Source organism: Lacerta agilis, chromosome 5, assembly GCF_009819535.1.
Source record: "Lacerta agilis isolate rLacAgi1 chromosome 5, rLacAgi1.pri, whole genome shotgun sequence".
Taxonomy (NCBI): domain Eukaryota; kingdom Metazoa; phylum Chordata; class Lepidosauria; order Squamata; family Lacertidae; genus Lacerta; species Lacerta agilis.
Window position 1 is genome coordinate 79884979 of NC_046316.1, and position 21955 is coordinate 79906933.

Here is a 21955-nt window from a genome sequence, read left to right on the forward strand (position 1 = left end):
CCCTTATTGACCTCCGCTTGGTCTCATTCATTACATAACTGAATAACACTGGTCCTTGGGTTGGACTTCATCTAACTCCTATCTCCACATTGAATTTTTGAAGTACTTTAGCCTTGCACTCCTGTGAGCAGTGGATCCAGATTTAATTTCGCCCATTCCTCAAATGTCATTTTCTGGTCTTCCATCTGCTCTCAAGGGTTCATAATTTTTTCTCCCACTGGTAAATCAAATGCAAAAGTAAAAAAAAATAGCACAAAACAAAACCCAAAGAAGTGATGTATAGCAGTTGCCCATATCTATTATGTTATGTATTAAGTTTGGCTGCAGTTCTCACTCAGGGCCACCAGTATGCAAATGAAGGAATAAGAGATGCGTTCATTGATTGGTTAGTTAGTTGGAATTTGTTACTGTTACAAGTTACTTAGTATTATATAAGGCAGCCAGATACGCTGTTGTGTCAGACACAAGGAGCAGTTTTAACTGTTTAGGGAGGCTTTTCATGTTTAATAGATTATTGCATTTTAATGTTCTGTTGGAAGCCGCCCAGAGTGGCTGGGAAAACCCAGCCAGATAGGCGGGGTATAAATAATAAACAATTATTATTATTATTATTATTATTATTATTATTATTATTATTATTATTACTATTACTGGAATAAAGAGCTGCTGATCTAAAGAGCTGTGTCCTTCATCCATCTTTCCCACTACTTAATATATTATATGTCTGCAAAGGTGGTCTAAGTGAGATAATATTGTTCACGGTTCAGATAAAAAACAGAATCTCAGTTCACACATCACACCAAATGGTGATTTGCATTAGCTATCGTGTGGAATCCAAAGCAACAAGCCCTAGTGTCTCTCGATTTCCCCCCTTCTTTGTGACCTGATGTTCTCAGCATGAGGCTTCTGTCTAATTTAACCCCATCTTCCTCCAATTCATCCCTGGCCCCTGCGGACGTCTCCCTTGTGGTTTATCTGTGCCAACAGGTACATCAACAGAACAATCCTATTTATTTGTTATTTGTTTATTGAACCATATTAACCTCAGTCTTTAGGCAAAAAGGCTCCCAATGCAATTTACAGAAATCAGTGGTAAGATAATTCCCGCCCCACGGGCTTACAAACTAAAAGAAATGATATACCGGTACAAGGGGGGAAAGTGTGGGGAGGGAAGAGGGGGAAAGCAAGCTCCTTAAGGTTTCAGCTCCCTGGTAAATAGGCACAGGGGTCCTTCTTTCTCCTTTCATTTCACAATGAAACTTAAGGGGAAAGGCAAGCTGTATTAACTGCTTGCCTTGTGGTGCATTTGAGCTGATATTTTCATTGATATATAAAAATCAATCACACCTTTCATTCTGGAAGTGTCCCCAAGGGATTTTTTTTTTAAATTGAAAGATAAAGTACAGAGAAGATAGGCCATCCGCGTGCCCCCCCCCCGCCTGCGTGCGCACTTTCAGACACAAAAGATACCACTGTTAGCAGATACAATGCAACCTGACCACACAGCAGTAAGAGAAAATGTCACATGGCCGAAAGCTTATGAGATAAGGAGGCTGGAAGAGAGCTGTGGCAGAAAGAACTGGAGATAATGTCCTCAGTTATGAAGAGCCTGCTGGATCTGACCAATGGTTCAACTAGTCCAGCATCCTGTTCTCACGGTGAAATTTACCTTTGGTAAAATATCAGCTGCAAAGCGGGGTGGGTCTGTAACCAAATCACACACATTCAGGAGACATAGGCCTACTCCCAGGGAGGTGTGGATGTGATTGCAGCCAGTTAGTGCTTAATTTACAGCCAAGGATAGAGAACCTGCAGCCCTCCAGATTTTGTTGAGGCTCCAATTCCAATCATCCTGCAACATTGTCCCTGTTGGCTGGGGCTGATGGGAGTTGGAATCCTACATCTGCAGATCACAGATTTACAGCGATGGCGCTCAGGGTAGCTATTGCTTTTATTTGACTGGCGGCAAGATTTCTGCTTTGTTCCAAAGCACTGGCACACAGTCAAATGAAAGATTACGGGGTTGTTGTTTTTAAAGAGGTGGGGGAAGTAAATGATCCCCCCCATAGCTCTGTATCACCCCACAGCATACAGCTATGTTTGCTTTAGCTGAATCTCAATCTGGAGATTAAAAGATGCTGTTGGGCGCAGCTGAGGGGGAAGGAGGAGGAGAAATCAATCACAGGGGTCTTTCCCTTTTCTTCTGAGCCTGGCTATTCATTGAGATGCAGGTAGTGCTCTGATGGCAAGGGCCGCAGTGCTGAGAAGACAAATAACACCCACCTTGCATACCAAGTGGCATTGCATTTAACTGATTTCATTTTATGATGAAATGCACAACTGTGATCCAGGGCCACCATACTGAGAGTCACTTCTGGGGAAATGTGCCAGCAAGAAGGCACATCTCAGCTAATTACACCGTGTGCATATTTTATAACTATCCTGGCAGGTGCAGTAAGGTGACTTCATAGGAAGATTTCAAAACCGGGTGAATTTGCAACTGGAAGGAAGATATTAACAGCAGCAGCAGCAACAACAACAACAACATATTAATGTTGCTAGTTCTTAGGATTGGTACTGGTGATGGAGCAGAGCAGAGTTGCAGCATCTGCTACACTGGGAGCAGGAAACAGCTGTTCGCCAGCAATTTGTTCTGGGGTGAATAAATCTGGACCAATTCAAAGCAGGGCTGCAAAACCTTGAAACAGGATTGCTGCTGTGTGCAATTTTGGGCTGTACATGGGCCATGCCCAAAAAACTCCAGCTAGTATAGCATGCATTGGCCAGACTACTGTTGGGGGTAGACCGCTGTCAGCATGACACATACCTGTGCTACAACATCTGCACTGGCTGCACATATGTTGTCTTCTTTCTGGTCAGAAATAACTGTTGATGTTAACCTTGTCTTGGAGAAATCTGTGGATGTTCACACACCCTGTGTGGCATGGAGACTAACAGATTTGTGAGCCCTTATGGTGCACAGAGTTGGAAGAGCAAAAATCAACTAAATACTGCTCAGTGTTCTGAAGTTATTGCTGCCCTCTCTATGTTTGAATGTGTGGCTTATAATCTCTTTAGATAGCGATTTGGACATATGGAATGCCTACATTATTATGTTTAATTAGGATTGATGTAATATTTTTATTGTCACCTGGTGATTTTTTATATTTTCTCTTTGTGTGTGTGTGTGTGTGTGTGTGTGTGTGTGTGTATTAGCTTTACATAATAATTATAAACAACAAACATAACAAATCCAAACATAACATCCAAAGGAAAAAGAAAGAAAGAAAAACCTCCGGACCTCCCTCCCTCCATGGTTTCCACTTCTAAATTTTATTCCTGCATCTCTTACTATATTCTATCTATTACATCTCCATGGTATCCGAATTTCATGTTACTTTACAAGTGTTATTGGATTCCTGCCAATGATTTCAACTTTTTACATTGGTCTCTAAGATACGTTATAAAGTTATTCCAGTTCTTAATAAAAATTTGGTCTTCCTGATTTCTGACCTTTCCCATCATTTTTGCCATTTCAGCATAGTTCATCAACTTGGTCTGCCATTCTTCTCTGGTCAGTACAGTGGTACCTCGGGTTACAGACCCTTCAGGTTACAGACTCCGCTAACCCAGAAATAGTACCTCGGGATAAGAAATTTGCTTCAGGATGAGAACAGAAATCGTGCTGCGGCAGCGGGAGGCCCGACTAGCTAAAGTGGTACCTCAGGTTAAGAACAGTTTCAGGTTAAGAACGGACCTCCAGAACGAATTAAGTTCTTAACCCAAGGTGCCACTGTACTTTGCCTGTACTTTCCATCACTGGGCTAAAAGCATCCTTGCTGCTGTTGATGCATACATAAACAGTCTTGTTTAAGATAATTTGTGTTTTTATATTTTTGTTCCTTTATGATCTATTTGCACACACACACACAATCACACAAACACACACACACGTACGTTAGGGACTGTGTCCCTGCTTGCCAACTCCCTTCCCAATACACACCCTGAGACCATTTCTGGTAGCTCTCTAACCAAGCCCTCTGTGGCTACATAAATCTGTACTTAGAATGAGCAAATAAAATACATGGTGCCTGCCACCCCCTCCTGCCTCTCACAACTTCATTTGGTATGGAGGTTGTCATTGATAACCCTGTTTATGCAGCCTATTCGTGGAACAGAAAGCAAATTGCCCTGTGACCCTTCCCCAATGGCTTCCATACATTGATTAACAGTTGTGAACTGTGCTTAGACCTACAAGAAGCATGCAGGGCACCCCAGTCGAATGGGAAGGTGTAGGTTTGGTGCAGGTTCAGAGGGATGCATGGAGCACATAGCTGTCAAGTTTTGGATTTGAAAATAAGGGATCAGCAGTCTCACCTATCCCAGGGACAGTCACATGTCAGTGGTGGGCGGAACCAGAAGCAAAAGTGGGCGGAGCAGCAATGTAAACTCCAAGCGGGCTCGGGCTTGGAGCGGAGCAAAGAGAAGGGCAGCCATGTGCTCCGCGTGATGGAGCCCCATCGTCTTCTTGTCTGATCCCATCAAAACAGGACAGGAAGCAGCAGCTGCTCAAAGGCAGCCAGGCTCCGCCCACCAGCTAACCCTATTGGCCGGCTGAGGGGCTCGGCGGCAACGGATAGGGGCTGGTGCAGGGGGAGGAATACACCCCCCTGTAAGCACGGGAAACAGCTCCCACTTGCTTTGAGGGCTGAGGCTTTTCTCTCCAAGTAGGCGAGGTCTTCCCACCCAGTCCCTGGCCAGCAGGGGAGGAGCTGCTTCCATTAAAAACGGGAAATTGAATGGAAATAAAAAATAAGGGAGAGCAGCGGGAAACTCCTTGAAATAAGGGAGAATCCTGGGGAAAACGGGATACTTGACAGCACTGATGGAGCATAGGACTTATTGTCCATGGCATTTGCAACGCCAGCAAGTAATCTTTGAACAGAGATGAAGTACATGGACTTAAGACTTACTGAATTCACTGGCACCCTTGCGAAACAAAGCTCTTAGGAAGCCAAAATGCTCATAATCCTTTGCAGGAAAGTCACCAAATGCTTACAATATATACACGTTTGTATTACATAGTTTCCTTTCCCCCCATGCTTCCCTTCTACTTGCTGAAATAGCAATAAAGAAATGGTGAATGAAGGTTCGAAATGCTTATCAGACAAATACAGAAAGGGGCTGTATTTTCTTTCTTATTTTACCTGCTGGAGCACTGAATTGTAAAGGATGCACGTAACGGCTTTCCTGTGACTGGCAACTCTGCTTTTGCCTGAATCTTGCTCCATCTCCAGCAATGTCAATTGGTTGTTAAACGAGATGAAAAGACGCCCATGGGATTCATCAAAGCAAAGCGTGGAATGGAAATCTAGGCTTCTGGGGAAGGAACCAGAAATCCTTTGGATGCAAAGCTGATGCTGAGTGTCCCATATCCTTAAGACCTGTGCATGGCAGGGAGGAGAGGAATAAATCAGAACCAAACTTCCTTCTTCTTTTTTAACTCAGAAGTTGCAGAAATAGGTAAAACCAAAGCCTTGGTATAGTTCCTCAGAGATGGGGAATCTGTGGTCTTCCTGATGGTGTTGTACTACAATTCCCATAATCCAGGATCCAAAGCCATGCTGGCTGGGATGGATGGGAGTTGAAGTCCAGCTCCATATGGTGGGCTACAAGTTGTAATTTATTTGTAGGCTGCATATTGTTCGGGCTGGCAGAGCCATGCAAAGCTGGTAAGAGGCCCATGCAAGATGGGAAATGTAGGCCCCAATTCAATCATCTTTACTAAAGGGCCCCCTTTGCCTTTACCTGAGATTGGGAGGGAGATGAGCAAGGATGCTGGAGGAGCTGAGGAATGTTTAAAAGTGTTTGGGGAAATATTTTGGCAACTTCTGTGTCACTGGCAAATGACCCAGACTTTTCCAGACTCCATTAAGGGTGAGAAATTCCTTCCCTCATTCCAAGGAACCTGCCAGAGGGATGAAGATAGAGTGGTCCAGGGCAGGTGAAGTGATTTTGTTGCACTAGGTGAATCTTAATTTTGTCTCCTGTCCCCCCCCACACACACACACATCTTGCATTTCTCTTGTGGAGGCCTGTGTTCAAATCCTGGCTTGACCATATACCCTCCAACATTCCCCAGATGAAAATAGGGACATTTTCATCTGAGGATTGTTGGAGGGCATGCTCACTGGGGGAGGAAGAGGGGGCGGGGGAGCGCATCACCCCTGGCACCACGATCCCGTTGGGGTGCCATCGCAGCTGGGGGCCCCCAGCACTGGGCACCATGCTCCCGCAGGCAGCGCACCACACCCCCAGGACGCACACCACACCCCTGCAGGTAACACAACATGCCCCCAGGATGCGAACCACACCGGGATGTGCGCCAGCCACGCCCCCACCTGCTCTCCGCCCCAGTGCCAGAGCATGAAGCTCTACCACTAGGCATGCTGCCCCTTTGGTGTCTCTGTTTCTGCTGCCACCCCCCTAGGAGTTATCACTCCCCTCCCTACTGACCCCCTCAACCCCCATTTTTGTGCCTCCCCATGGAGCATTTCCTATCAGAAGAAGGCTGAGTGCCATCACAGCTACACCAATGGGATGCCCTCCACTCCCCCTTTATTCCCACCTAGGATGGCTCTGCCTTCTGCCTGCCCCTCAGATCTAGCACATCATGCAGGGATAGGCCTCAGTGGTGGCGGCGTCTCCTATCCGAACTTGGTGGCAGTGCTGTCAGGGGAAATCGGGACATTCCAGGATCAAATCAGGAGTCAGAATGGCTTTCATAATTCAGCGACTGTCCCTACAAAATTGGGACACTTGGAGGGTACCTCAATGGAAGCCCCACATAGTGATCTCCTGCCAATCACAGTCTCTAAGCCTAACCTACCTCACATGAAGAGAGATATCAACTCCATGAGTGGTGATGCTGAGTTCAACAGCCACAGGCTACTATTTGACAATATCATTTCATGCATTGTTTAGTAAACTTCCCACTGGTCATTTCTACCCCTCTTAGAAATCATTACTCTTAAATACCTGGACTGAAATATATCCTAGTTTCCTTATGAGGATGCAACCAAATAAAAATTAATAGTTGTTTTCTCCCCAAATCAAGGCCTTATCTGATGTGAAGTGCCAGCTAATCACGGACGCCTATATTTCTTTTCTTCCTGAGCTGTCAAACCAAGGCTTTCAGCAAAGGAAGCCTTTTTATCTTTTCTTATTCCAGCCCTTGTCCTACATGGCATTGCGTAGCAGATGTGTCATTTGGGTTGGCTGGCAGTATGTTGGCGGTTGCTCTAGCAGAGCAGGAGGTTTGTACGTAAATAAACTCTACCAGCTCAGGTGCCCATTCATCCATCAAAGTGAAACAGATTCATGTTAATGTCAAGAATGCTAAAAGGCAGTAAAATAAGGGCTAAACCACTACAGGCAAAACAATGGTCACAGAATGTATTAAGAGGCTTAGTGGCAGGGAAATAGTTTTTGTTTTTTGTTTTTTTAAGGACATGTTAACTGGACACAAATCAAGGCTGCAAGCTCAGATTGGCATGAGAAACACAACTAATGAAGGACTTTAGCTTAAGGTCAAAAACTTTCCCACTTGCCCTGCTTCTTTGCATTTAAAAGCAGCCTCACACCAATGCAGCAGGTGAAGCTTTTCCTGGAATGGAAATAACTGATCCAGAGCCAGTAAAAATGTGGCAATAAAAAATTGAGAAATGTCGATAAGTCATTTTTTTTTAAATGGCAGCAAAAGCTGACTTGCATTCTAGATATTTCAGTGAAACAAGACACAAGATTCAATTGAGAGGTGTCTCGTTATTTCTTAAGGTATTAAAATAAATGCCATTGTGGTTGTGGCTAGACATTCCCCAAGGCAGCATCCCTAAGGATAAAGAGACTGGAGTGGGTTGGAGGGAGAGCAGGTGCAGCTGGTAGCGGCCGCAGAGAATGGGGAAGGGGATTTGCCATAACTGTGAGAAAAAGTGGAAGGAAGGCCATTGCAACTCAAGACCAGAGAGGAAGAGAGCCTAGCTGAAGGTGAGCTGGAGGCCAAAGGTAGAATCCAGGAGTTGAAGCCCAATGAAGTCGTCCCATTGATGCAAGGACTTCTGCCTATACAATGGGACTTTCTCCCCCTTTCCTCTCCCTTTGTGCCCCACAAATGTGTTCTAGGGGTTCCTACAACCATATGGAGCAGTTTTGGGGGGCAGGGGCCCAGGCAGGAAGAGGAGAAGGAGAGGAAGTCCCATTGCTTAGGTAGAACTCATTGTGCTAAAGGGATGACTCCATTTAATACAACCACGGGAGATGTTCTGTTCTCTAACCCTGGGGAACTGGCCATTGAAGTAGCCCTTCAAAGAGAATCGAGGGGAGGGGGGAGAGAAAAGTGGCAATGAGACCAGAGAGTCTCAAGAGGCAAGGACAAGGAGGAGGAGGAGGAGGAGGAGGAGGAGGAGGAGGAGGAGGAGGAGGAGGAGAAGGAGAAGGAGAAGGAGAAGAAGAAGAAGAAGAAGAAGAAGAAGAAGAAGAAGAAGAAGAAGAAGAAGAAGAAGAAGAAGAAGAAAAGAGGAAGGACAGCTGAGAGATACTAAGTGGACTTAATTCCTGGTAACAGTCTGTAAAGAAAAGAAAACACTCCTTTTTCACTTGATATGTGAATCTGCTCTCATCTTAGGAGAGAAGCAGGATGGAACTCATATGGCCAGCTGCCTCCTTCTTATATTAGCGCACATGAGGGGAACATTTCTCAGTACTAGGTGGGGCCAGCATCAAAAGTATGCAGAGCAACAAATGTAAAATTTACCTTTATACAATAAGCTGCTTTCTACATGCACAAAAACTACTCAGGAAGATCAATGGTGGTGAGGGGTGTTGCCTGAGGGGAGTTGGTGTGGCTCTGGAAGGAGGGGTGTAGAGAGAGTCTTGAGAACCAGATAGAAGGGCTTGAAAGGCTGCATTTGGCTCCCAAACTTGAGGTTCCCCACTCCTGTCTTAGAGGCTTCATTTTGCTTAGAGCCTCCCAAGGATGAGACCATTTCTACCCATGCTAAGTAGACTTAGTCAGGAGCACTACAAAGTGAAGCAGCTGCTGGATAGAGAAACTCAAAACTAGTGCCCTTCTGGGTTCCATGTTCTGAACCAGAGCGTTGCCTAGAGGAAGACTAACGATCTCCGCTTCACAGGCGCTTCCCAAGCTCACCTTATCCTTTCCAAAGCTGAAGAGCAGTTTGCGCTCAGTAATGAACCGGACGGCGATTACACTGTCTGAATGGCCCTCCAGGACTCCGGCAGGCTTAGACGTGACATAAGGATTCCAAAGGCAAACATGGCGATTAACTCCTGCGGTCGCTGTTCAAAGTCACAAAGTTGAAACTCATTTATACACACGTATTTCCCCCCAAAGCATGACAAAGAAATATGCCAAAGTAATATGTAAACAATTTTTGTTTAATGGATTCCATTCCACTCTCCAGATTTGATTGCCTTGATGCAGCTTCTCCCTCACCCCCTATTCATTTCCTTCATAAAAAACTAATCTGTTTTTGCAGCTGCTTGACTTGATATGGAGCCAATGTGAGCCAAAGAAAGGGAACACTGGCTGAGACTAGGAAAGATGAGTCTTGGAGACCTTGGTGCAGTCCTACAATGGACACTCCTTGGCAGGGGTGAGGAATCTCAGGTCCAGAGGCCTAAAGAGGCCTGTAAGGCCTGTGAGGGTGTTTTGCCAAGCCCTGCTCATCTTCGGGTTATGAACTTTATTTGTTCCGGAGGTCTGTTCTTAACCTGAGGTACCACTTTAGCTAATGGGTCCTCCCGCTGCCACCACGCCGCCGCCACGCAATTTCCGTTCTCATCCTGGGGCAAAGTTTGTAACCCGAGGTACTACTTCCGGGTAAGCGGAGTTTGTAACCCGAAGTGTTTGTAACTTGAGGTGTTTGTAACCCGAGGTAGCACTGTATGTGGCATCATATATCCATAGGCTGTTGACACCTGTATCAGGGGATGGAGCCCGGCACACCTCAGAGACTCACTGGGAATTGCTTGAGAACAGAGCCGTTCATCTCAGTAGCAAGCTAGATGCCAGGACTGATACAGTCAGTCCCAAGTAAGGTGTGTGTGTGTGTGTGTTTTTTAATGCTCCATCAAGTCATGTTTCATGAGATCAGTTTCAGTTTTCGCAGTCTGAGGTTGTTGACAAGGTACTTATGTGTATGCACACAATGACATGCCCTTTGGACCCCTGCCTTCCATTGCTGACTAAAGCTAGCCTGAGTGGCATGACTGGGTGGGTTCAGGCTGTGGTGAATATGTCTCTGCATCAAGGGGGGCAAGTAGCAACCACTTTGAAGAAGGTGAAAATGCCCACCCCGTCACAAACACTTCCTTTTTGAGCACAGCACTTGACAGGGATGCAGCAACGCAGCTGCAGGCATTCCTGGAAAAAACTGATGATCTAGACCCATTTCGGTCTGGGTTTAAACCCAGGTTCAGGGCAGAATCTGCCTTGGTCACCCTGATGGATGACCACTACAGGGAGAGGGGAAGGCAGAATGCAATCCTGTTGCTTTTACAAGCTGTCTCATCAGCTTTTGATACCATTGACCATGGTATCCTCCTGGACCACCTACAGGAGATGGCTTTTGAAGGCACAGTTCTGCAGTAGCTTCAGCCTTTGCTCCAGGGACAGTTCCAGAAAGTAGCACTGGATGAGTGCTTCTCGGGCCCCTTGGCTCTTGAGCTATGGGATGCTGCAGGGCAGTATATTGTCTCCACTGCTATTTAGCAGCCACATGAAGCTGTCGGAAGCAGCCATTAGGAATTTTGGAGCAAGGTGACATGAGTACACAGATGATAACTCCCATCAGCTCTGACAATACAGTTGATAGTCAGGGGATGGCGGGATCTGCAGTCCAACAACATCTGGAGGGCCACCGATTCCCTATCCCTGTCTTAGCATATGCTCTATATTTGGTTGCCTCTTCTTTACAACAGCCTCCCCAGTCCTCCACAACATCTCTTTATTGGTTTTGCTGTCTATCCATCTCCTTACAAATGCCTCAGGTCCCCTTTGTTCCCCTTTCCCTACCGCCCTGCTTCACATCAATTCAGAACAGAACTCCATTTGTACTTTTTTTTTTAAATGAATTTCCTTTTCAGTGTGAAGCTTATACTCCTTCCTCTGGCAAGTGTTTCATCGGCAATATACGCTTTATCACCTGCACCTGGCTTTCGGAGGGCACAATCAGAAGTCTACCCTCCAGGCATTTGTGGGCTGTAGAGCTGATGCTAAGCCAAAGGGGGGGGGGAATCGACCACCATAAGCCTAAATTGGCTAGACAATTATGACTCCACCTAAGAAACACTTGGGATTTTTTGTTCTTGTTTGGGGATTAAGAACATAGTACTGTATACTCGGAGACCTCATTAAAGCACAGCTTGCAAGAGTTCCTCGGGGGAACCTATGTTGGTTGCATTTATCTAAAATCAGTTCACATTTGTCAGGCAGAAGCATCCTGATATATAGGGCCCTGGGCATTTAAGAGTTCTAAGATGCAGCAACCACTAGGTAAATGTCATGTTTTACAACATCAGTACAATTTACTGCACTTTACTGTATGGAATGCAGCCCAGAAATTACTCCCATACTTTATCACACTTCCTTCCACATGATAACCTCCCTCCAACAGCCAGAAGACTTGGAGACTAGACCAGGCATAGGCAAACTCGGCCCTCCAGAAGTTTTGGGACTACAACTCCCATCATCTCTGACCACTGGTCCTGTTAGCTAGGGATGATGGGAGTTGTAGTCCCAAAACATCTGGAGGGCCGAGTTTGCCTATGCCTGGACTAGACCCCTCTCTCTGAGGAGAAATATTACCAACAAAGGACAACCAGCTAGGCCACAATGAGCATTTACAAAATGACCTTCCCTTATAGTCATTTCTTCCCATCCCTTTTCCTTATGTGCCTCGTCTCGAGTGCTATATCCAAATCAAACTAGAATTTCTGCCTTCACCTATTCATTTATACTGATATTATGTGGATTTAATTGTCACGGCTTTCCCCAAATAATTATGGGCATTGCAGTTTAATGAAGTTGTCATTAGTGAATTTCTACCTAGCCTACTTTACCAAAGTGAAATTAAATAGAAAATTCTTTCCAGTAGCACCTTAGAGACCAACTGAGTTTGTTCTTGGTATGAGCTTTCGTGTGCATGCACACTTCTTCAGATACACTGAAACAGAAGTCACCAGATCCTTAAATATAGTGAGGGATTGGGGAGGGGTATTACTCAGAAGGGTGGTGGGAATGGGTGATCAGCTGATAGGTGTGGAAAACCTGTTGACGACTCTTAACAGCTGCAATTAGTCTTGCAGGGAAAGGCAAGGGGTGAGATGGCTAAAGATAGCTTTGTTATGTATAATGAGATGAGAATCCAATGTCTTTGTTCAGACCAGGTTTCTCCATGGTTTTAAGTTTGGTGATTAGTTGCAATTCAGCCACTTCTCTTTCCAGTCTATTTCTGAAATTTCTTTGTATTAAGACAGCTACTTTGAGATCTTTTATAGAATGTCCTGGGAGATTGAAGTGTTCTCCTACTGGTTTCTCTGTCTTGTGATTCCTGATATCAGATTTATGTCCATTTATCCTTTGGCGTAGGGTTTGGCCTGTTCGTCCAATATAGAGAGCTGAAGTGAAATTGTTAGGGTTCCCTTGGAAGGGGAAATGGCTGCTATGCTAGGTTGAGTCTGCAATAAACACTGGCCCATTAGGGTGCATGGGGTACTCAGGCGCAAATTCCCCACCTTTCTACCAGCTTCCTCCTTCTCAGTCTCAGTCTCAGTGTTACCTCATTGTTGTCCTCCAGTAGGGAGGAGGATGGAGACAAAACTAGAATTAGGTGCTTCCGCCTGTCACTGGCTCTGGTTCTACCTCCTGTCAGTCTCCGTTCCAGTCTACCAATCCACATGGGCACCAGTCACCACTGCTACACCACAGACATACTCTTAGGCTTCTGATTGTCCCTTTCGGTTTTACAAGAAAACAAATTATAGTGACATACCTATCAAGTTGAGCCTTGAATGGAAATCAAAAGCATTGACTCCTTGAGCGACGTGGAAAGTTGTCATTGTAAGACGAGGATTTAATTTCTCTCTCCAAGCTAGCACCAGCGTGTTTGTGCTGCTGGTTGTAACAGACAGAAAGGCATCTAAAGAGGGGATGTATGCAACTGAAACAGTAAAGAGACAGCATTTTGATTAGATTCGTCATCAAGTAAGAGGTTCTTACATAGAGCTAAGTCAATTGCAGTGAATCAATTTTTAAGTTTTGTTGCGCTATGTTAAGATTTGGGTGTTTCGAATGTTTCTGCAGCCTATTCTTAGTACCCTACTTGGGCAGAAGAGGAGAGATATAAATGACTAGAAGATGATAGCTATAGATAGATTGATTGATGATAGATAGATAGATAGATAGATAGATAGATAAGCACAGCACAAACATTTGCAGTAGAAATTTAATTTTTCCAAGCCTTCACATCTAGTGCTATTCTTTCCCCCAACCTGGTACCAGATTTGTTTGTCGTTTAATAATAGGAAGCCATGCAACATCACTAGGCCCCATCACTTGAATTTAAGGTTTGATATGCCATCAAGCTGGGAACCTTAACATTAAAGTATACTTTTGTTGGAAAGTCAAACAAACATGGCTTTGTATTTGCATGTGTGTGTTTTCATGCATTGCCTTTATATGTGCATATGTAAAAGCATTTAATGGGTACACAATAAAAATGTAGCATGTGAAGATGACCATGGAGAAAGAAGTTCTGAATAAGAAATTGGTGGCTACACTACAACAGTGTTGGGGAAGAAGATGCTGTTCCACTCCCATCAGCCTCAGAGAGTATGGTCAAAGGTCTGGATGATGGGAGTTGTAGTCAAACTACTTCTGCAGATATCTATAAAAAGTATAACCATCTGGAAACAGGTTTTTATATGCTGCTGTAATGTTTGCTATTGAATGGCATAGTTGGAATTTCAATAAAACACACACAAAACCTGCCTCTCTGGACTCTAGGGACTTTTATGAGAGTAAAATGTTATGAATATTAGGAGCTGAGAAATCTTCGCAGTTTCCAACAAAGACATAAACTTGTTTCTGACTAAATTACATTGTAAGTCAAGCTCCTTGGAGGATGCCTGACTGAAAATGGTGGTCTTAAGAGTAATTCCCATATCAGAATATATATGGCAAATTAAAATGTTACGTTCCTTGAAGAAAAGACTGAGACAGTTGCTGTTCTTTTTACTGTAGAATCATATGGCTGGAGGGGTATTATAGATCATCTAATCCAATCTCTGGCTCAAAGCAGGGAATTCACAGCTAGAGCATGTCCAGTCTCTGCTTGAAGACCTCCAGCAGGCGAGAACCTTCCATGTATACCATGGGTCCATAGTTAACACATACAGCAGGGGTAGGGGACCTGATGTAACTGAATGAAACTCTAAAGGCTGGCACCTTGTTCACAATGAAATGGTAAAGCCAAGATTGGGCTGTACCAATTCAGCTTTCAGCAGGGGTGCTCATATTTATTTATTTATTTAGCAAAAATATTTGAGCACTGAGTATTTCAATTTACATTAAACAAAAATGGGATCCTGTTGCACTACAAATCCCATCAACTACAGACAATGAGCAGGGATGATGGGAGTTGTAGTCCAGCAATAGCTGGAGGGTCACAACTAAACAACCCTTGAGTTAAAATATTGGACCAGGCTGCAACCCAGAGATCTATCTTTGGATTGCATGACACAGATGGAGACAAGACAGCTGCAGTGGCTTCTTCCCACTCATTACTCTACCAGTTCTGCTGCCTCTCCTACCTGCAATAAAAAGGAGCGCTCCAGGTATGCCATGCAGCAGGCAAGGTAGGAAAGCATAAGCAAGTGGACAGGGTGGGACAAGAAGAAGATGCCATGGCTTCTTGTTCTCCAGCATTGCACTGTGACATCAAAGGTCCAGATTGCATCCTTGCAAGCATAACTCTGAGATGCAAGGTTGAAATGTTGTATTAAGCAGAACACTTGTGTGGCAAAAAAAGGAAAGATATTCCCCCCAGCAGGGCTAGGAAGGCCATTCATTATTCAGGCACGAAGAGTTAGGTTGATTGCATGCATGCAAATTACTTTAACTCTTTTTTTTTTTTTAAGAAAAGAAAATAGAGTCACTTCAGGAGATGTGATTTCAGAACCATTGTTATCCCCTGGCTTTGATTTAAAACTTTTAAATGAGCTTTGGTGTTAAAGAGGCTATAAAAGCTTCTGGAAGGAAGCAATCAGGCTTTTTTGGCACAGGACTTTGCAGCAAAATCTTAATTTCCAAAAGGCAAGCCCAGAAGTCGCAGCCTCCTCTCTTCTACTGCCAAACATCCCACAAGTCACACACACCCCAAAAAAACCCAAGATGCAGCTATTAAAAAATATTACCACCACCTAAACATCAGCAAAATTAACCCCCAGGAAAAAAAATTACAATCTGAGAAGCTGAAGTTTGCTGCAGAGGCTTCCCTTGGGAACTGCGAACACCAGCATAAGAGCAACCATTAGCAGGTTGGCATTGCTGATGGAAAGAAAGTGTGGCAAAGAAGGTCATATGAATGTGTGAGAATTCTCAGGGTCACATAGGATGTGTGAGCCCAGCTGCCTTGAGGCCAAGAACTCCAGGATCCACTAATAACAGTGCAAGCTTGTGTGCGTCTACACCAAAGTAAGTCCCGCTATGTTCAAACGGAGCTTCCTCAAGGTAACCACATATTTTTTATTGTTTATTATTATTAATAGTTGCATTTGTATCCCACCTTTCTCTCCAAGGAGCTCAACATGGCAAACACACACACACATTTCTCCCTCTCCTCATTTAATCCTTACAACAACCCCATGAAGTAAGTTGGGTTAAGAGGCAGTGACTGGCCAGCTATCACCCACTGAGATTCCTGGCCTAGTTCGGATTTGAAACCTGGTCTCCCAGGTCCTAGTCCACCACTCTAACCACTACATCACATTGCCTCTCATAGGATTGCAGCCTTTAAGAGTTTTTCCTGACACCCCAATCTACAAGATATTTTTTTTAAGGACTTCCTTGTGTCATTTCTCAGATCAGTACCTTGTCTAACCCATTCCTTATCATGGAGTTTGTGCCTTAACACATAGCAGCATTTGTGATACCCAGAGACCAGCTCCTGCCAAGTGACAGTCATTGTCACATTTTCATCTTCGGTGGAATTTGAAGGCCGTTCAAACAATGAGATCAGAGCTGTGTTGAAGACAATTGCTTGGACCTGTGAAGGATAGAGTTACTTTAAAAAAAATAATCTTCTACCACTCTCAGCATTTCAAAGCAACCCATTACTGATGGCAATAACCTGAATATCACACAAAGCCCCTCCTTTGTTATAAATTCATAACTTGCATGCATTTGAATTTCATGGCCACTGCTAAGGCTATTCTTTTGCTAATGAGACTGCCGGGATTTGCTTAGGAGAGAGGACAACGGAAATAACTTAAATATGTATAGGTAGCCAACATGTATAGTTGGGCAAGATATGACAAATGGGGGAGGGTAAACCAATCTAAAAGCAAATGAAGGGAACAAAGCCTTGGGCAGCTAAATTCAAGAGAATGAATATGAGTAATGAGAAGCAATTGGGATGCATTGACTTTTGACTCAACGTAAGAAGAAAAGTTAAATCTCCCTGGAGTTGGAAGGTTTGAAGCATCGTCTCCACCATGGAACATATGAAGGTGGGCTGGACTGGACTCAGTATATAACTTAAGCTTTGTGAAAAGCAAGAGGAATGCAGAAGGAACAGTCACCATCCAGTTCCCATTGTGTCTGCTTGCTCTCCTCAACTGCTGCTACAGGGACATCTGAAAGCCCATCTTACCCTGAGGGGAGGGGAGGGGAGAAGCAGCAGTAATAGATTTTTCTTTTTTTAAATAAACAAGTTGTGTGTGTCCCCCCCATTCTATTGCAACTTTAAAGGGGGAAAACCCCCACTGTGCTTATTGTTGTAATAATCTTATGTAAACCGGTTAGTGAGGTCTACCTGAACAGTGATATATAAATACTGTGACCAAGTACTGTCACTAAATAAATAACAAGTGCTCGATCTGTGTGGATAGTGCCCTTACATACTTTACTCACTAGATGTTTTGTTGGGTAGAGTCAGGCATTCCCTATTACTTTCTGGTCTTCTCTAAGAAATATAGGTAAGCTCTTCTCTAGCTCCCTGACTGATGTGTCCACTAAGACTTCTGACAGGGCTGGGTACCAGGGACAGGTCAGAAATAACTCACACGACTTCAGTGAACTCTTTATTCAAAGAAGAAAGACAGTCCAGGAGGCTGTCCCTGGTGAGCACAGCAACTCTTCTCCATAGAATTGCCCCTATGGGGTAGTTGTGGGGACCGAGGGCCACCGCTTTCCTGCAGCTCCCTAAGATTCCTCCTTCCCCAAGCAATCTTGCCTGTCTTTGCTCCGCCCTCTGCATACCTCTTCCAGCTTGTGGGAGATCAAGGGGGAAGGGAGCTGGTCACAGCAGTTAATGGCCCAGCACTCTTCAAGAGGCAGCTGGTGTCCCAGTACAACAGGGATGATGAACCTGTGGCCACCCAGATGTTGTCCTGACATTTTGTGCCATACTTGCCTGCCCGCAGACATCTCCCATTGTCAGAATGGCATCGTTTCCATCGTGAGGGTTGTACCAGTAGTCCATGCATATCACGGTTCGCCCAAAGCCTTGAAGTCTATACTGACATGAGAACCCTTGTTTGGAATTCAGCTCAGCAAAATAGATCTCTTTGCTTGTAAATGAGACAGCTACCTTTATGGGGTGGGAGAGAAACAAAGTTAGTGGGGGTGGGGAGAGAACATTCCTCCAGGTTTACCACACAGGAGCCATCCAAAAGTGCCTTCATTTCTTAAAAGACTTGCCCATTAGCCCTTGCTCTTTATGTCTCCAATCTAATACAAAGAGTGGCTGGGGAAACTCAGCCAGACGGGCGGGGTACAAATTATAAATTATTATTATTATTATTATTATTATTATTATTATTATTAGGCATGTGAGCATTCTCACTTTCTTCTTCAAACCCCTGCTCAAAACCTAAGTCAAGCTTTTGTCTTAATCCAGGAATAAGGAATTGCAGCCCTCCAGAGATTGGTTGACCCTAACATCCATCAGCTCCAGCCATCATAGCCTATGGTCAGGGACAATGGGATCTGAAGCCCATCAACACCTGGAAGCCCAGAAAGGTTTCCTTTGGACTTCTGTCATCACCCCTCATTTCTCTTACCTTTCTGAAACAAAGCCTCCCCTCTCATTCATCTCTTGATATCTTTATCTTTGTATTCTCTTTCCGCCTGTACATATGACACAATGCGAATTTTAAAGTGCTGTGTTTAATTTTAGTTTTGAGATAGATTTTATGTTTTCATTGATATTATGACCTGTTGCCACCTACAGAGAGAGGTTTTTACAGAAAGGCAGGCAAGAAATATTGGGTGCCTACAGTGCAAAAAGAAAGAAAACACAAGCCTCAATGGCCTAAGAAGATAGAGAAGGAGGTAATTGTTGAGGCTGGAGTCAAAAGCTCAGCACAGCAAAGTTGCTTGGTCCTTTTATCCACTAATTGAGGAGCTGTGTGTACACGTACACACACACACACACACACACACACAAAGGCACAGACACTCAGTCAGCTTCTATTCCAGCACTATAGGCAGGGATCATCCTTGCTAAGACCAACTTCAGCACCTGGAGCCATTGGACAGCTCCCTAAAGGCACACTGCCTCTTAGCTTTAACTCTGGTCCAAGATTCCAAGCAGTGCTATGCAGCTGCCTTAAGTCGCTGTTTTAAGTTCCCACAATGCCCCAACCTAAGCTAACTATTTGTGGGAACTTTAAATGCTGAGTAGACCCAGCTGTCCAGTATTGAGAGCTATAGCAACAGCTACATAAGCTCACCAAGACAAAGGGGAGCCCACCAAGTGAAACTTTGCCCAGCATCCTCTTAACCTCAGACCTGTTCTTTGCAATTTTTGGATAGCCCAGTTAGAATCATTTCCCATCATTCAGTCAGGGTTTAGGTGAATAGGAGGGCTCTGCTTTCTGAGCTAGGGTGCTACCCATCTCTGTAACAGGAACTGTATCAGAAAACAGTCCATCCTTTCCTTGGGACTAGGCTAGTGCCCACATGTTGGAACGGAAAATTAATATTTTCTGTGCTCTGAAGGGCAGTAAGTGATTGATACATCCAACTGGGAGGAGATTCCCAACACGGATGGGATTTGTGAGAAGCTATGAAAAATTATCAGCACTAACATGGTTTCAGAAGTACTGTTACACTTCCATGAGCACAGCTACGTACCTTGTTAACATTTGGCAGTGCAACCAGAGAGGTCACCCAGAGGTCTTTAGGCTTGACAGCTTCTGTAGTGATCTGAAGAGTCCTCTGTAACTTTAGACTCTCTCCCCAGCAGCCGAGCAAACCGCTCCTGCTCACAGTCAGGTAGCTGACAGGGCTTTTCAATAATGTTACATTCTGAACAGCATCTTTGTGGATCAGAGGGAGAAACCGAAGTTCCTTCCAGTGAGGGATGACCGATCGCCTGGCCCGTTCATCTCTCTCATACAGCTCAAGCAGCACAAAGGAGGTCAATTTGTCCCAGTCAATAAGGCCATCTCGGATCAAATCTATCTTGTCAAACAGCTCACCGTACTCTTCCTTGGTGCCTTGCCGAACTGCAGCGGACATTTTGTCTACAAACTCTTCTCTCGTCATTGTGCCTGTGTGCTCATTTGATTCAGGGAGCTTGAAAGAAAAGCAAAGAGAGAAGGAGGAGTTTGCCAAGGTGCTAAGGATCGACCCTCATGTGATTCATTCAGTGACCCACTTCTCAATGGCACCCAGAAGAACTGTCTTAATGGGGGAAAGTGCCATGTTTGGTGGTTACAAGGTGCTTTGAAAGCTCCGTCAGTGACATTTTCTACAGGGGATGTTCAATAGCGCTCAGTCAGTAGAGCATGAGACTCTTAATTTCAGGGTTGTGGCTTCAAGCCCCACGTTGGGCAAAAAGAATCCTGCACTGCAGGGGGTTGGACTAAGTGAACCTTGGGATCCCTTCCAACTCTACAATTCTATGATTCACCATTTCAGGGCTGGTATATGCCATAGTGAAGCCTTCCATGAGGCATTACAGAACATAAGAAGAGCATGACGGCTAGACTCGGGTGCAGGGCCCATCTATTCAAGCATCCTGTTCTCACAGCGGCCAACCAGATGCCTATGGGAAGCCCACAGGGTTGTATGTACCTGGTGTTAGTCTTACTCAGAATGGTCTCATTGAAAATAATGGATATGGCTAAGGGCTGTATCTAATGCTAGTCATATTTTGAGTAGACCTAGTGAAATTAATGACTGCAACTAACTTAAATTTTTAAATTTCAGTGGATTCATTGGATACAACCCACAAAGTCCCTGGGCAGTGTGTAAAGTTGACCCTGGGTGGTTGCTTGTTAATAATAATAATAATAATAATAATAATAATAATAATAATAATAATATTCCACCCATCTGGCTGGGCCTCCCCAGCCACTCTGGGTGGCTCCCAACAGAATATCAAAAACATGATAAAACATCAAACATTAAAAACTTCCCGATACAGGGTTGCCTTCAGATGTCTTATAAAAGTCAGATAATTGTTTATTTCCTTGACATCTGATGGGAGGGCATTCCACAGGGTGGGTGCCACTACCGAGAAGGCTCTCTGCCTGGTTCCCTGTAACCTCACTTCTCACTGGGAGGGAGCTGGACCTCAGTGTCTGGGCAGAACGATGGGGGTGGGTAGGTTTGCCTAAACAAAAGTGGTTTTTTTTTTCTCATGTACCAAAAAGAGTGAAGGCATCTGTCCGATGTCAATAGGCAGGGAGTCCCAAAGTTGTGAGTGCAGCTTCACTAAAACATAAATGTCTTACAATTGCAGAACAAGTATTATGTGGCACCTCTAACAGTGCCGGTTCTGCAATTTAAAGAGAGGCCAAGTTGATATATGGGGCAAAGCAACCACACAAGTAAATTTGGTACTGTACTTGTATGGTGGACCTAGATTTATTTTAAATTTTTATCTCACTCTGGAGTCATCTTTGCAATGAAGAGTGGGTAAGGAATGTCTTAAATAAAACTAAATAAAATCCTATGCATGCACACTTACTCATGAGCAAGCCACATTGAACTCACAAGGACTTAATCCAACTAAATACAAACCTCCTCTAATGTTATGGGTTGGTGACAAGCCAATTCTCAACTTTGTATCCCCCATAAATAACTGCTGATTTCCTTCTGTAAAATATACTTGGTAAATTGGCTGCCTCTGCTTTGGTAACAGATTGTAATGGACATTTTCGTCATATAGATACCTGGGGCCAGGTATGCTTCCATATGCTCCAATGAAAAGCTGTCAGAATAATGATTTTGGATCATTCTGCTAAAAGCCTCTTTATCCTATTTAATAATAATCCAATCCACTCTTCCCTGGGGGACTTCTTCTTTTCTTATAGAGGCTTCCTTGAATTTTCTCATATCCACAAATGAAAACATTGTAGCAAGGGGATAAGAAATGTTGTTATGTGATAAAAGGCCTCTTCCTAATCCACTGTTGTAATTATTTAACTGAACAGCAGTAAAAAAAATATTAAATGACACTTCGGTTTTAACATTTCATACACAGAGGGGGAGGCATCTAAAGTGTAACACCATGATAACTTTGTGGGAAATCGAGTTTAATTAATTTTTACGTTTTTTAAAGGAAAAAAAATCCCATTAGTATTTCAACACTATCTATCTCCTTGTTCCACATAGAATGTTAATGAAACAATATTTCAAAAT

The 21955-nt window shown here is 44.1% G+C and overlaps 1 protein-coding gene across 1 annotated transcript in view; it reads right to left on the reverse strand.

Annotated features, from left to right (window-relative positions):
- Positions 1–21955, reverse strand: part of WDR49 (WD repeat domain 49) — an 86374-nt gene that overhangs the window by 52117 nt on the left and 12302 nt on the right. Inside the window, exons 2-7 of the mRNA XM_033150589.1 lie at positions 19439–19882; positions 17715–17891; positions 16172–16346; positions 13074–13241; positions 9209–9357; positions 5208–5444 (exon numbers count right to left, since the gene is read on the reverse strand). Coding sequence (XP_033006480.1) covers positions 5208–5444; positions 9209–9357; positions 13074–13241; positions 16172–16346; positions 17715–17891; positions 19439–19882 — 1350 coding nt within the window. The remainder of the gene's footprint in view (positions 1–5207; positions 5445–9208; positions 9358–13073; positions 13242–16171; positions 16347–17714; positions 17892–19438; positions 19883–21955) is intronic.